Here is a 16,982-nt window from a genome sequence, read left to right as displayed (position 1 = left end):
GACAGAGACTTCCTGTGGCCACCTGGCTGATAGAGGCCAGCCAAGACAAGCTGGAGCCCAGGATTTCTTAATCCTCTGGTGTCCCTGCCTGTAACCTTTATAAAGGCCAGGGGTCAGGGGACAGGGGATCTCATACAGGCTGGGCACAGAGCACACAGGGCACCTGTTGAGTGGTAAGTAGGATTAAGCTGGGGTTGGGTGCACAGAGATATTTACAGCAGTGGTGTATCAAGTAGTTGGAGAGAAGTTGAAGGGAGGGAGAGTGGAGGCAGGGCCTTGGAATGTAGAATCAGGCATAAAGAGGTGGAATCCCACACATGCAGGAAAAAGGCTGGGCTGGGTCACAAGATGGGCAAGGCTGGTGAGGGGTACCCTACTGGGCCTTCTAGGCTCTGGCGGGTATGTATTCCTGATACGCTGGCTGTTAAATATTTTGAATGTCGCCCTTGGAGATGGGTCTCTTAAGAAAGATAGCACTGACCAATTGCTGCACTCTCTTCTTCAAACATGGGCAGGCTCTTAGGTGTGGGCTCACTACCAAAGCAGATTCCTAATTAGGGGGGATTGAATCATCCGCATGGATTTCACTTTAATTCAGGAAGGAGAAAAGTGAGGGAGAATGTAACAGGTTTGGTAAGAAATGTACTCACTGCCTTACATATGAAACTGTAACTCCTCTGTGCATCACTCTGACAATAAACACATTAATAATAATAATAATAAAAGAATCAAAGGAAGCGCTGAAAGCATGATGTAATCCGGTACACGCAGACTCTTTTCAAGGGGAAGTGAGGGACGTTTGCCTTCGGAGTTTCAGGGGCACATCAGGAACAAACCCAGGGTTCTTCTGTCAGACTTGGGGCAGGCAAGCTTTATTTCCAATCTGTGCACTTCCCCTACCCCCACTCTCTTTGTGTCTGGAGGGCTAGAGATGAGTAGCTGGGAGGCAGGTGTGCAGCCTCCTGCTGAACCTCGAATTGGCCAGGCTGGAGAATCATTCCATCTAGAATTTCTGTACCCACCAAATGTTTGCCTCCTAACTCTCGCACAGCTCCTTTACTGAGCCGATGATATGTGCTCTTTAGGTATGCTGTCCCATTGTCCAACCACAGTACTCTTTCAGTAAGTACAAATGCACCCATGTATGTGTGCATACAGCGTGCAAAGGGTGGGGGGGAGTAAGGGGTCCAAGGGTAGGGTTGGGGTACATGCAAATGGATTTAGGCCACAGAGACTGGGAACTTTTGCTGACTTGGGGATGGGTGAGGCTTCACAGGCCCCAGTTTTCCTTAAGCGGTGTTTTTCAGATATGGTTCATCATGGCAGGCAGGACAGGTGGTGTTCTTGGGTGAGCCACGCCTCGGCAGGCAGATCCAGGTAGGTGGTACTTCCTGCAGCCAAGCTGTGTGTATCTGCTCCTGGAGGCCCATGACAGGATGCTTCCCGAGTGCAAGTAAGTGCAGGCGCCCCTGGCCGTCCAGTAGGACCTGTCTGTGACCTGCCTGCGCTTCACCGCTGAGCTCATGGCGTGCCGGAGCCGGTAGCCACTGTGATCTTGGGCAAGTCCTCGAATTGCACTGTGCCACGGCTGCTATGGCTATGAAATATGAAATGTGAACACTGAGAGCAGCTCTCCCATGGGCCCCTTAGGAACTTTCAATGTAATGGCGCAAGGAGAGTAGGCTCTGCACAGTGCTGATACAGTCGGCACCCCCAAACTGTAACTCTCTGTCTCTACTGTGATGAGATACACTTCAGCAATCAGCTGTTCAAATAAATACATGGGTGGCAGGGAATATATTTATCACTAACCTGACAGGAGAAATGCACAGGGCTGGAGAATGGTTTGCAAGCTCACATCCCCCGTTGAATCAACCTGATAGCGGCCATTGCTTTAGATAAATTAGTCTGTCTCAACCTCACAACAACGGCCATTTTGAGCTGACTGAGTCCTCACTGTGGAGCTGCTCTGTGTAATGCAGATGGTTCAGCAACCTCTGTGGTCTCTGTCTTTTCTTCTTTCTTTCTTTCGTTCTTTCTTTCTTTCTTTCTTTCTTTCTTTCTTTCTTTCTTTCTTTCTTTCTTTCTTTCTTTCTAGGCCCAAGACTGGGACTTGAAGTCATTACCTAATGCTTTCACTCACTGTCTTGTGCTTTTACCAACTGAGCCACGCCTCCAACCCCCTTTGGATTCTATCTTATGAAGGTCAGTGACACATTCCTAGAGGAGTGATAACCAAATTATGTCTCCATCTACTGTCCTCCCAGGGGGAAAATCATCTCTGAAGGAGAACCACTCTGTTAAATGGAAGGCATAGAACAAGGGAACACATTTTTTTTGTTGTTGCTGTTCCCAGGACTTGAAATAAGAGGCCTTATGCTCTATATTTGATTGTTGTGTTGATGGCTGGTACTCTATCACTTGAGCCTCACCTCAGGTTTGGCCTTTTGCTCTTTAATTAGAGATGGAGTCTGGAGGACTCTTCTACCCGGGCTGGCTTCAAACCATGATCTTCCAGGTCTCAGCTTCTTTAATAGCTAGGATTACAGGCATGAGTCACCAGCACATGGCTGGAGATGTTTTTAATGTATCTAAAATATTACTTGTGTAGCATGTTAAAATATGGCTTAAGTACTTATTGGGAAAAGTTGATTTTTGTAAAACAAAGATGTTTAAAGTCTTTTCTAACAATTCATAGCTTCTCAACTTTTAAAAGGGAACATGTACCATATCCTCCTCATTTGGGTTAAAGTTTATTTTCTTTCCATTAAAGGGTACATTTAACAAAGTATCACATGGTTTTCATTTAGAACCAAAGATAGTCACATACTTTTAAACGCTTGATTATTTATCACTTTAACTTGCTTTCAAAATCAGCGCATGACCTCACACTGTATATAAATATTAACTCAGAATGGATCAAAGACCTAAAACTATAAAACTCTTAGAAGAAAGCATAGGCATAAATAAATCTTTGTGACTCTGGATTAGGCAATGGTTTCTTAGATATGACAGAAAAACAATAAGCAACAAAGGAAAAAATAGATGTATTGGATGGATGTCACTGAAATTAAAAACATGTGTGCTCAAAAGACATTAGTGAGACGATACACTGGGAAGTGTATGTGTAAATAATTTATCTGATAAGACTCTAATATCCAGAATACATACCTTTCATTCATGATGTTACAAAAATAAGGCAAGTAACGTGGTTAAAAATGGGTAAAGTATCTAAATAGGTCTTTCTCCAGAGAACATACAAAAACATCCCTTAAGCACACAAGGCCATAGCCGGCACCTATCCACCACGCAAAGTGAATGAAGCCCGGAATGAGACCTCTCCTCACAGCCACTGTGATGGACACAACCAAAATGCAGACCAAAATACAAGTACTGGCAAGAATGTGGAGCACTGCTGGGCAAAGCCAGAAAATGACACCGTCCTTCGGAAATCACTCTGGCTGTTTACAAAGAGTGAAATAGAGAGTTATCAGAATGACCCAGATATTGCCCTTACAGGTAGAAAAGAATTTAAAACATAGGTTCACTCTAAAGCTTGTATGTGAATGCTCATAGCAGCATTTTTCATAATAGTCCAAAGTGGGGAAAAATGTAAACGTCCATTGGCAGATATAAAGTTATGCAACGTGATAGATCCATGTGGTTGAATATCATTCAGCCATGAAAATTAACATGAACGATCCTTGAAAATGTTTTGCCAAGCGAAAGAAGCCAGATGCACCAGGCCACGTATTATATGCCACATATTATGTGAAATGTCCAGAATAATCAAGTATACAGAGATGGAAAGTAAATTAGTGGCTACTCCAGGGTTAGTACTATAGACTGAACTGTGTCTCTCTCCTCATATGGTGAAGCCCTAAATCCCACTGAGACTGCATTTGGACAGGAGGCATAGAAGAAGGTAGAATAAATGAGGTTACAGGAAGGAACTTTAATCCAATAGGGATTGTGGCCTTCTAAAAAGAGACCATGGGACTGGGTGAGGTGGCATAGCAAAGATGAAGGATGGAGGTTGGCAGCCAGCTTCAGATAAAAGGGCAATGCCCTATCTGAAAAGTACCTAGAACCACATGGGCTAGAGGTGTAGATCAAGTGGTAGAACCTAGCAAGTGTGAGACCAGAAGTTCAAAATCCCAGTAGCACAAGAGAGGAAGAGAGCTTGCGGTAAGCCCACACTCCCCAGCCATGCACAAGCCCACATGGTGAGAAGACACCAACTGCAAGTGAAACCAACCTTGCCAGACTTGATCTGGGGCCTGCCAGCTCCAGAGCTTTTCTTTCTTTTCATTGTGCTTGTCATGAAGCTTGATCTCAGGACCTGGGTGCTGTCTCTGAGTTTTCTTACTCAAGGCTAGCCACAGCTTTACTTCTGACTTTTTTAGTGGTTAATTAGAGGCACAATTCTCAAGGACTCTCCTGCCTAGGCTGACTTCAAACTCTGATCCTCAGAGCTCAGCCTCCTGGGTAGCTAGGATTACAGGCATGAAATGTATGTTTCTGATGCTTAAGTCATTGAGCCTGAGCTAATTAAGCCAGCTGGGGGAGTTGGGGCACCAGGGAGTCATGTTTCTTTCTGAGGTGAAGAAAATGCTGTAAAATTGATTTAGTGATGGATGTAGAACTCTGTGAGTATAATTTAAATGTGTGATGTGTACTTTTCCATGGATAAATGGTGTGATATGTTTTTTTTTCCCTCCTGGGGAAGAGGGATCAAGATGGTTAAATCAATAAGCAAAGTAACAGGTAGTGGGAGGCTGAGAGGAGAGGGCTCTTTAGGAGTGAAGGGCCAACAGTATCCAGGCTAGGGCTGGCCCCTTTGAAAATGATGTCCTGTTTTTATGATACCATATGCTTTATGGTATCAATTAGGTGTGGAAAGTAAAGTAGGTGAGAAAATACTGCTTGGGCTCTCTCATGACTTTTAGAACCTACCTATGATTCTCAGACCAGGCTAGGCCACAAGTGGGAGAGAGAGAGAGAAAGAAAGAGAGAGAGAGAGGAGTTCCTTCCACCATCTTGTTGTTGGCTCTGACTAGGAGACTACCTGAGCACCATTTATGTTAGAAATGTACCTTCCATTCCTTTATTTCTTATTAAATCAACAAACAACTATTGAGTGAGTACCATGTGCCCAGGCAGTGTGATAAGAGGCCAGGCCATGAACTTATCACAGGCTCTGAGTTGGGGTTAGAGGCAGATGGGAAGTGAGTTAGGGGATGTAAAGTCAATAGAGAAAAGTCTATGGAAATGGTTATTCTCTAGACACATGGCAATCAAGGCTAACTCCACTAAACAGTAAGAATAATCTGTGATCAGAGGGCATGTCACCTGTAAAAGACTTATTTCCTGATACCCAGGGGAACCTGGAATCATTGAACCCCCAAGGAACTGAACACTGCATACAAGCACAGCCAATGTGCTAGGCAAGGCTCTCTGGGAGGTGAGTGTAAGAGGAAGCATCAGTGAATCCCACCACACAGTTATTGTTCTGAATCAGGGGACCCCAGAGTCACATGCACTAGTCATGTGAGCAGGCTGGCTAAGGATAAGATTTGTTCTGGGATAGAGCTTCATGTATAAAAGACTGAGCAAACTGTCATGTCTTTATATATGATTGGAAATTTACTTGTGTGAGAAAGGCAGTGATGAATGCCCAGGTGATCTTCATCCCCTGGCAGGAAAGTCAATGTGAGTTTTAGGGAAGAAGGACTTCTAGATACTTTCTGGTTTTAGCCTAAAGTTGCAGCTATCAGAAACTTGAGAGTAGTGAGGACTGTGGCACACTGGTTTTTGTGACACTCCACATTACCCAGCTCTAGCAAACTGTTAACATGGAGGAATGTTGATGGTGTGGTTAGATCTGCTTGTTTTTATGTGAACCATCTTGATGTTAAGATGTAGCTGGATGCTGGTGGCTCAGCCTCTAATTGTAGCTTGTAGCTACTCAGGAAGCTGAGATCTGAAGATCATGGTTTGAAGCCAGCCAGGACAGGAAGTCCATGAGACTTTCATCTCCAATTAACCACCTAAAAACTGGAAGTGGAGTTGGGCTCAAAGTGACAGAGTGCGAACCTTGAGCAAAAAAACTCAGTGGTAGTGCCCAGGCCCAGAATTCAAGCCCTATGACTTAAATAAAATAAAATAAAATTAAAATGTAGTCCAAACATTTTCAAGGCAGTGGTGCTTTTATATGCTCAGAGTACATAAAATATATCTACTAGCCAGGCTCAGCCACAGGCTGCCATTTTGCCATGTTTGATCTAAGAGTCCTTACCAGACTAAAATTCCATGTAGACAAAGTCAAGGTATTCATTTATCTTTTCCACAAATATTTACTGGGGCCTCTGTATACACCAAACACTAGGCTAGAGGGAAAAAGAGGTGCATGCATAGGTTAACTAAGAGTTTTTCAATTTACAGAAACAAAAAGGTTAGTATGCTCTTGGAAATTCAGATAGGGAAAACAATAAGCCTATAGTCCTCTCCTTCTGGTTTTTAAAATGATGTCTTCCTTTCATATGTTGTCACGTTAAAACTCAGGTGTGGGGCTGAGTTCATTACTTAGTGGTAGAGTGCCTGCTTAGCAAGCAAGAGGCTTTGAGTTTAAACCCCAATACGACTTGCATTTAAATGAAAACAGTCAACACTGAAAGATTAAAAAGCCAAGATCCCAACAGTTCTCAAGAATTAGTTGACCTGGCATCATGGAGCCTACATGCTTACACTGGCAACAGTTGGGAGGGCGGAGAAGCAGGTGTCCTTTGGACAGGCTCCCCTCTGCCTCAGTCCCTGCTGCTCTCAATTGTGCCTGCCACAGAGCTCAGGGATTGCCTCCCTAGCAGGGGCTCCCTAGCTTTACTTCCTTGAAGCTTACACGGAAAGTCAACTTTTTTTGTGTGTGTGCTGGCCTTGGGGCTTGAACTCACAGCTTGGGTATTGTCCCTGACATTTCCTTTTTTTTTTTTTTGCCACTTGTGGGGCTTGAATTCAGGGCCTGAGCACTGTCCCTGGCTTCTTTTTGCTCAAGGCTAGCTCTCTACCACTTGAGCCACAGCACCACTTCCGGCTTTTTCTGTATATGTGATGCTGAGGAATCAAACCCAGGGCTTCTGCATGCAAGGCAAGAACACTACCACTAGGTCACATTCCCAGCCTCAGTCCCTGACCTTCTTTTGGTCAAGGCTAGTGCTCTACTCCTGGAATCGTAGCTCCACTTCTGTCTTAAAAAAAAAAAAATTATCTTTAAGTAGTTGTACAAAGGAGGTGTCACATAACAAAGCAGTTTACAAATACAACATATTTTGATCAATGTCACCAGCTAATTGAAGGTAAGAGTCTCATAGACTTCTTTGCCTTGAGATGGCTTCAAACCATGATCCTCAGATCTCAGCCTCCTAAGTAGCTAGGCTGACAGGCACCAGTCACTGGTGCCCAGCAAGTAGACACTTAAAAAAAAAATTCATGTCTCTTTTAAGATTGGAAAAGTAAAAGCTGAACCAAGATGACCACTGCCTGGATGAAATGGACCACTTTTCCTTGTTCATTTGCATCTCATTAGCATCATTATCATTCACTAGCATCTTGATGCTGTGTGTATTTAGGTATTCAGTTGCTTTGTACCCACAAAGCACTCAGAGCAGGAGAGATGGGGAATAGGCTTGAGGGGTGGTGAGAGGCAGGCAGGGCTCAGACTCATCTATCACAGTAGCTTTCCTTGGCAAGGATGTTTTCAACCAGAGAAGGCAAAATGCTAACGTTTGTTCAATTGAGGTGGTGAGACCTAGTCATGGATAGTCTATGTTCTTCACTAGGTTTCAAATGCTTCCTGTGAAGCGTGTCACTGTAGAAGGAAAGCTGTGTCTGTTGGTGGCATAGGTGCTGTGCCAGGACATAGCCAGAAGGGTCAGGAAGTGAGGCCCAGAGAACTGAAGGGGAGAAGGGATTCTGCTGGAGGCACTGTGGAGTGAGCAGGGTGGGGAGGGTGGGGGCACTGTCATGGCGCCAGGAGACAAGGGTGGGGTGGGGACACACTGCGCCTGGCCTGCCTCACCCCCACCCTGCCGGGCCCGTCCCAGATCTGTGCATGGCAGGCTGCCGGCAGAGTTTCTAAGGATGGGAGCCTATTTTTAGAGAAGAGATTTATTTCTTTCCATTTCAACTGTTTACTTCTGTCCTGGGCTTGTGATTCTGCCGGTTTGTGTTACAAGAGAGGCCATGACTTGTGAACTAAACTTCGTTACTACTAGGATGGCCAGGAGGGCCCAAGCTCTTACAGGACCCAAGCTGGGGCAAGGAGAAAGGATGTGACAGAGACTCCACTGAGCCATCTGAAGCCACAGGTCCTCTCTCTGCCTCTGCAGCTGGTCTGCTTGATGTCCTTTCCCTTTTCTCAGCTCTGGGCCTGTGGTTGCTTGGAGCTCACATGGCCATGGTGATACTTACGGACAGGTGTGAAGACTGAGTGAGAGACATCAATCACCAGTGAACAAGCCAGGTCCAGAAGGGACACCAGGAGTAAGGGTCTTCTCTCTCTACTTCAGATATACACGGTAGGGAGGGGAGGGTGCTAGATGTTTCCCAAGTGTCTCTGAGAATCTACAATGCTAGTTTTTTGATCCATCATTTCTTCTTGAAATTCACAGTCCCATGAATATGGACCGCTTGACATATGGGCTGGGAAAGGCAGCATTTGTCTGAATGCAGCTCTTACCAATAGGCTAGAACTAACCACAGACGGTGAGGATTGATCTCAGGACCCCCCCCCCACCCAGGAGGTTTTGTGATACGATACCCCTAAAAATGCCAGAACACCTCAATTATGGGTAGGATTTCAAGTTTTATAGAGTCTGCTATTTCTTTTTTTCCCCCTTTATTGTCAAAGAGTGGTTACAGTTTCATATGTAAGGCATTGAGTACATTTCTTGTTCAACTTGTTGCCTGCTCCCTCGTTTTCAGAGTCTGCTATTTCTATTAATATTTTTGTGATGATCTTATGTCACTGATTCTCAACTGCTAGCTTGAAAACTCAACTCTTAGGACTCAACTCCTTCAGAAGGTTGGGGTTACTCTACCCTCATTTCTCCTGAAACTATCTAGATCACTTGTAGAAGAAGTTTCCAAAATATTTCACCATCCCCTCCCCCCCAGCTTCATTAACAAGCAATATTTATAATTAAACTCTTTTGCATCAATGATTCGTAATTTCTCTCCTTAAAGGATTATTATATATGTTGAAAATAACCTAGCTACTGAAAGGAAACTAAACTGGAAGAAAAAAAAATCAATTTGCAGATGAAATTCCCAGGGCTGCTGTATGAGACCAGAAGACGGGGAAAGGAACTGCTCAGCAGGGGTTCAAACTCTAGATCTTAGCTGTGATCTGGGGGAGGGGTGTCCAACGCCCCACCCCCAACCCCCTGCCCCCAGCTGTGGTGGTTAATCTCACAGATTCCTGCCACACTCTATCCAAGAGAAATCTCAGCAGCATCCAGGTTTCCTCCTGGACAGGTCAATTCTTCCCTGCGTACCTTACTATCCTCATCTTTAGAATGGGGCTAGGCACTGAATCCTTTTGGAATACAGAGATAATCCATATGGGTTTTCGCCCACTGAACGTTAAGTATCTGTGGAGCATTTAATAACCTGCCTGCTCACTATTCCCACACAAGTCAGTGTGACTTGCCATTCTCAAACCTTTCTGGGTGTCGCTGCTTTCCCCTCTGCCCAGCACAAAGGCGAGCTGAGCAGAGAGGTTGGCGCTGCCCCAGGACAGCATTCACTTAACTCCCAGAGAGAGAAAGGGCAGAACCCTTGGAGAACCAGACAACAGACAATGGTGGATACTTTTAGCCCCAGAAGCATTCCTTTCCCCAGGGAGTCCGGTGCAACCATCTCATGATAAGCTAGTTTTTTCCAGAGGGAGAGATAGAAAGTTTCGGAAACTTTTTTTTTTTTTAATGTGCAAAAGTTTGGAATCCTCTGCTGCCAACAATGCTGCTTTCCAAGTCCTCTTACTCCACTCTGTCACGTGACAGCTGGGGCTTAACAATTATATAACCTCCCAAAAAAAGGCACCCTGTGGAGCGATCACTTAGGTCAGGTAATAAGACCAGTGAGAAATGGCTTGGGAAATCTTACTGGAGGGGTCATGCAAGGTCATCTGGACCAATGTGGCCAGGATGACAGAGAGAAGACCTGAGATTTGAAGGAGGAAAAGCAAAGGCCTGCATTTGGAGCAAGAGACAGGACCATGACTCGACACCTGTGCCTCAGGCTTAAGAAAGGCATGCTTTGCATACAGCTCTCTGTGGAACCACAGACCAAGAGGGCATAGCAGTGAGTCCAAATCCTTTTCCTGAAGATGGTCAGGAAGCCTTAGAGCAGTGTGGCTGGGGACAGTGTCATGACTCTACCCTCTAGCTAGTTGTGGGACCTCAGACAAGCTATCCATCTCTCAGGCCCATGGGGAGGGTTTGTGAGTTATGTCCCAATTTGCTTAGAAGAGCGATTATATGTAGTGCCACACCAGCACTTGTGACACAGAAATAAACACAGGTGGAGTGTGGAAACTACGGGGGGGTTGGGCAGAGCCTGGGCACCTGGGTTCTGCTCTGGTTCTGTCTGAATGGCTGATAAAGGTTTTGGATACCTGCAAAGCAGCTCACCCCCACTCCCCCCAACCCACTGTGGCTCCCCTCCTGGTCTGCATACCTTCAGGCACTCCCAGAGCTGTGATTTCAAAACTGGGCCCAGGACCCAGTGAAACTGGAGCTAGATGTGTTCTCAGAAGGAACAGAGGCCCAGTCTGCCTTTCAAAACTCACACAGTGTCTTGCAAATCTGGGAACAGAGCTAATCTCAGTGAAGGAGCCAATTGTGTGGCTAGGACAAAAACACCATTCGTCTCCTTTATCTCCTTTCCTCTCTGGTTTCCCTTTTCTTGTCCTTGAACTGAGAGAGAAAGGGGTCTTGGAAAATGTCACTTTTGATACCAGAGTAGTCGAACATCGCAGGTCTCAGATACCTACCCCTGGATCTGTACACTCAATGGCTTTTCCCCTGCCCATTTGCAACTTGACTCTTGCTGCCTGGTCACAGGTGTAACTTGGCAAACAGGACAGAAATCTGAGCCTCCTGTGCCCTATCCCTTCCAGCAGAGAGGCCTCTTCCTGCCGATCACGTGAATCCACGCTGGCCATGAAAGAGGCACACAGACCCTGCCCTGGGCATTTTGTAGAGATGCCAGAGAGCCTGATATTTGGAGTAGGAGCCCCTGGTAGCTCTTGGTCACTTTAGGGGTGAAGTAGAGCTCCCAGCCCGGGCCTCAGCTCAGACCTGAGGTGACATGTTCTTACAGGCTGATCCTGGGCTTTGACCCTTATCATCACCTACCCTACCGTTGGCTGTCTACAGCCATAGTGTTGTCTGGCCTCATACCCATTGGCCTAGGGCAACTCCAACAAGACAAAAGGCTGAACATAGTAGACCAGTGGGGACAGGGTGGGGTGAGGAGAGAGATATTAATTCTCTGGCTCATTCCACACAGCAAAGATCTCCTGGAAGGCTGAAAGGCTTTCGGAGCAAGGCAGGATCCTTTCTCATCTGCAGGAAAAGCAGTTGCCCACCTCTAGCTGGGCTGGGCACGAGTCTCCCACAGCTGATCGTCCACCTCTTACTTCTCACCCTACAGGTTCCTCCCTCTGGGTACCAGGTCAGCTCCCCAGACTCTTAGGTCACACTGAGTCAGTGCTGCTCAAGGCCTCTGGCAGGCCACTGAGAAAAGTTTCTTGTTGCCTGGCTGCTTCCATCCTGGTTTCTAGCCCCCGCCCCATTTCTATTCATTTCTGCCTTCCCACAGAAATCACAGGAGACACCTCATCCCAAGTTCCCTCCCACACAGAGACTTGTACTCAGGGTTGGTGCTGGATACCTTCACTCTCCTATAATTCTTTGTTGTTATTCTCGACTTAGAGAAATCGAGGGCCCGGTTCCAACATCACCTGCTCTGTGGAGCCTCCCACCAGTCAGAAGTAATCCTCTCTCAGCGCCCTGTCTGCTCCATTTAGGACTTGCTTTATTACACCCATGACCCGTATCTCAAGCTCCTGAAGGGCAGGATCCCTGCCAAGCTCCCCTGTTGGGGCCCAGAACAGGCCCAGGACTTGGCAGGTAATTGCCTCCCGTCTACCAGGTTAACTGGAGACAGCTGCATCCCCCATGTGCATACTTTTTTAAAAACTGTTTTTGTGATTCCATGTGGCAATGATCTTGGATAGAATCAGAACAGAATAATTTTGTAGCAGCAAAGCGGAGGCTTGGTTGTTCCTTGCCTCCTTTGCTAGTTTTCCCTGAAAAGCCATCAAACGCAGGAGACTAGGCAGCAGCAGGAGGAGGGACCCAAGGCTCTGGCCAGCCTGGCTGTCATCCAATCAACTTGAGCAGCCTCACCAGGGACTGTGTCCACATGGCTAGGCAAGAGACAGCTATGAATAGGAAGACAAGGACACACTGCCAGAAGTTTCTGTCATTCCATGGGGACTGAAAGCTGGCACCTAATCAAGGATTCTGAGTAATCTGGAAAGAAGCCAACTTGTCAGGTCTACAGATAAGAGCAGGTTGTAACTACATGGAAGCTTAGCCTTGAAAGAGACCAACCAACTCATGTCTCATGGATGGGACACGGATGCCTAAGAGTCACATGAGTGTGAGAGACAGGGCCAGGACTGGAAGTGGGACATTTAACATCCTGTCTTGCATATCCCTGCTGATCTGTGCTCCTTGTGCCATCACAGAAGTTATCTGTGTGCTAGTGAGATGGCATTAAAGTGCACTCTTCTTTGTGGATCACTGTTAAGCAAGAGTTGAGCAATGACTGATTAAAAAAAAAGGTATAAACACTCTTGAATTACAAACATACCAAGTGGAGATGCCTCAATTAAGTCTCGTCTATTATTTGACTTCTCTGTGCTAGGCATAGTAGATACCTGGGAAGTAGTCATGAGATATGTTAGACCTATTTAGTAGGTCCTAGGAATTTCTCCCTCTGTCCTGTTCTCTTCTCCAGTGTGGCTTGTTCAACAACACATGACCAAAGAGCCCTCTCTGCCTCTCAACTCTGGGGATCCTGACTGCAGAGGTAAACTCTAAACATCATACTTGTTAGACATGCCCATTGTGAGACCTGATGATAAAACATCAACCAAATGATGTTTTTCAACAAAGAATTCTTCTCATCCTATCTTTCTTGGCAGAAACCCAGGGCTTGCTGGAATAGTGAAGTGGCCCTTTGATGACACAGTTACAGCACCAGCGAGGGAGAAGTACTGGGCAGGGCTGGACCAAGGTTCTCCAAAAGGCTGTGTATGCTTACAATCAGGGACTCCCATAGGATGCTATTTCTCCCAGAGCCAAGATCCACAAGCCCAGAAACCAAGATTAGAAACATGAATGGCAGCCTTTACCGTTGTCCTCAGAGACCCAATAGCCACATTTCTACTTCCTGTTCCCTGGACATTATGCTCCGATTCTGTAGAGGTCTCAGTTCTAAAGGAGCAATGCTTTCTTTCACAGGAGTCACAATGACCCCATGGAACAGGAGGAAGTTAACACTGCTACCTGTCCACTGGGTTCTTTATGCCTCAGAATCAACAGACAAAAAAGAGGGGTCACAGGGCTGGCTGGGGTGACAGAGTGTAACTATCAGAGGACAGTTGGACTACTATTCCACAGTGGAGGAGAGAGAAGAATGTGGAGGATGAGAGGTCCTTTCTGATGACTAAGGTTAATGGAAAAGTACAGCAACCCAACCCAGACAGGACTATTAATGCCTCAGAACCTTTAAGATGAAGGTCACCTCATCAGATAAAGAACTTCCACAACCAGCAACCAGCTAAGATACTTGTTGAAGGCTAGGGACTACAGAATGAATGAGTGATGGAAGAAGAGAACTTTAAATATCAGCTACTTCTACCTGAACAGTGAGAGGAACTGTAATTGTCATGAGGATTTCTTCCTTCTTTTATGGACATACTTGTATACTGCAAACATCTTTGGTTTTTCCTCTCTCTTATACCCTTCTTATGTAATATAAGCTTGTGTTGGCTTTTTTAAATCATAGGATTTAAGTTTATTAATTTCCCATCACAATGTTTAAGTTATACGATATCAAGAAACAGAGTAAACAGCACTCAAGGATTTTGTCTCCTCTCCTGGGGAAGGGATGGATGGGTTGTCCCTTGTGCACAGATTGGTTATATCTTGTTATGACCTGTTACTGTCTTTATCTGGAAATGGATGATGGTAAGAAATGCCCATGGGTGCCAGGTTGTCAAAGAGGTGGACTTGTGCTGGTTAATCGACTTGCCTGGGCCACAGGTCCCCAGCCCTTTGGTCAAATGCTATTCTGGTTGTGTCTGTGAGGAAGTTTCTGGATGAGATGAGCATGTGCCTCTGTAGAATGTACTTAGACAGATGGCCTCTCTGTCGTGGGTGGACCCTCCAATCTGTTGAAGGCCTAAATAGAACAGAAAAGCTGACCTTCCATAAAGAAGAGGAGATTTCTTCCTGCCTAACTGACAATGTTTTCTTCTGCCTGCCTTTGGGCTCACATTTGAACAATGGCTCTTCCTAGGTCTTCAGCCTGCCAGTGTTTAGACTAGAGTAGTATCATTAATTCTGCTGGTTTGTAGATTAAGATTTGTCATCTTCCCAAATCTCATGAGCTGATTGATTACTTATAATCTCTCTCTCTCTCTCTCTCTCTCTCTCTCTCTCTCTCTCTCTCTCTCTCTCTCTCTCTCTCTCTCTCTCTCTCCTGGAGAACCCAAAATAATATAACATAATATAACATTTTTTTAAACTGCCATGGTAACATCATTCCAATATGGTTTCCATATAAGAAAATGGCAGTGGTGGCTTCAGGAAGTGCATCCTGCCCCTCTCCTAGGTGACCACAGTGCTCCCTGAACCCAATTTCTCTTTCAGGCTACTCACATCAGGATCCAGCTCATCCAGCTCATTTTCCAGGGTCCTGAGCTCCTCTTCGGTGAGGGCTCCCAGAATCTCATCTTCATCCAAGTCGCGGTATTTCTCTAGCTCTCGTCTGTAGGACATGATAGAAGGACTTCTCTTTATCTTCTGAGTTTCAGTGCTGATCTATGACCTATCAGGAAGGGGAAAGAATCTCAGAAAGACCCTTCAAAGATTTCCTTTCAAGGAAAAAGATGCTTGTTTTTCACGTAGTGCTTGGAGCATCATGCTTTATAATCACTAGGTTGATAATGACCATATTGAACACTCCTTCAAGGCGGGAGACTTCTATAAGAAATCCTAAACAAGGTGAAAGTCTTTAGGTCATGTGATTGAATAAACTGTTGATTGCAATGCACACAGCTATTCATTTGGAGAGCATGGGTGATTTTGAGTGCCTTATGAATGAATATTTGAAAATAATTTTATTCAAGTAGTTCCATTTCTCTCCTGGACATCCCTCTACCCAATGTCTCAGTGAGAATCATGGATGCTGGGAACCCTCTTCCCCCAACCATGTCTACTTTTTAAGTAGGGAGGAGATGAAATAAAGGGAATGCCTACTGCATGGAGGCTGTCACCTACCATATCTCATTCAGTCTGGAAAAAAGGTAGCCTTAAAGAAAGCACTAACTTGTACTACCAAATGCCAAGCCACATGCTAAATAAGCACTTTACAAGGATTTTCAAGTTAAACCTATGCAGAGGGTCTTTATCATTATCCTCATTTTACAGACAAGAACATTGGGTTTTGAGAAGTTAAGGGACTTACCCAATTCGCACTGCTAGGAAGTGGCAGGTTAACAATCTGAACATAGGTCTGTTGGCCCTTCCAGTCCACAGTGCTCTAGCTGACATCTGTCATAGATACTAGGCCTGAAAGATAGTGTCTTCACCAGAACCCATCACCCCCAGCTAAAGGAAGTAAGTGATTTACCCAGGGGTATCAAGGGAACAGGGGTCCACAACTGCCTGCCATTTGCAGGCTGCTTTCTTTACTGTTCATTTTCCATGTCACCAGTGACAGACACACCCATATGTGAGCCCCTATGTCTGCTACTTCTCACGACCATCACATTTCATTCCTGTATCTTGACACAGCCTACAAGTTAGGTCTTTTAATTAAAGCCATTTTATCCACGAAGAAACTGAGGGATGGCCTAGGGTTTGATATCACCCTACAGGAGCTCCCCACTATACCCCAGGGCCTCTCACCTGACCTGTGGGGTGACAACAGATTGACTGAAGTAGTTCATCACAGCCCAGCACTGGCCACACCTCTCTGTAAAGCTGCTGTCTTCGTCCTGCTGTGGCTTCTTTATGGGCTGGGCTGAGAGCCCAGGGCTGTGCCTACAGCAGGAAGCTTCTCATTGAAGTGAATCTAATCCCAGTTCTTTACCTGCCTTTGGTATTCCATAAGCCCTGAGGAGGTTCCAGGTTTGGTTTTAATTCTGCTACTGGGATTGGACCTTAAGGGCCTTGTACTTGCTTGGATTATTTGCTTATGACTGGTACTCCACCACTTGAGCCATGCCACTAGCCAAGCTTTTTTTTCTGGTTAATAGGAAACACAGTCTTATAGACTTTTCTTCCTGGGCTAGCTTCACACTGTGACTCCCCAAGTCTAAGCCTCCTGAGTAGCACAGATTATAGGCATGAGCCATTGACACCTTTTCAGGCTCTTCTTCTTTTAGAAACTATGAGCTTGCTGAAGGGCTGCTATAATCTCTCTATGTGAGTCTGTTCCCACATGTGTGCCCATCTTCCTGAGCTGAGCCATCATCTTTCTTTTGGGTGGACAAACAGGGAAGATAGCAGTTCGTATCCCTGCACACTAGAAATGTAGTACCATGCCTCAAATCAGGGTGACAGGTGACTCCCAAAACATATATAATGAAGTTCTAGCCCCCACTCCTGCAATAACCCAACAGT

At 45.6% G+C, this 16,982-nt stretch overlaps 1 protein-coding gene across 4 annotated transcripts in view; it reads right to left on the bottom strand.

Annotated features, from left to right (window-relative positions):
* The window catches only part of Tmod1 (tropomodulin 1), a 73,567-nt gene that overhangs the window by 34,461 nt on the left and 22,124 nt on the right, over positions 1-16,982 (bottom strand). For 3 of the 4 annotated variants that reach the window (XM_048337879.1, XM_048337864.1, XM_048337875.1), the window contains exon 2: positions 15,015-15,183. In XM_048337879.1, the coding sequence (XP_048193836.1) occupies positions 15,015-15,134 (120 nt within the window). In that variant the 5' untranslated portion in view covers positions 15,135-15,183. Of the gene's footprint in view, positions 1-15,014; positions 15,184-16,982 lie in introns of those variants that run through there. The other variant, XM_048337884.1, reaches the window with a different exon arrangement.

Source organism: Perognathus longimembris, chromosome 1, assembly GCF_023159225.1.
Source record: "Perognathus longimembris pacificus isolate PPM17 chromosome 1, ASM2315922v1, whole genome shotgun sequence".
Lineage (NCBI taxonomy): Eukaryota > Metazoa > Chordata > Mammalia > Rodentia > Heteromyidae > Perognathus > Perognathus longimembris.
This window is presented reverse-complemented; position numbering and strand designations above follow the sequence as displayed.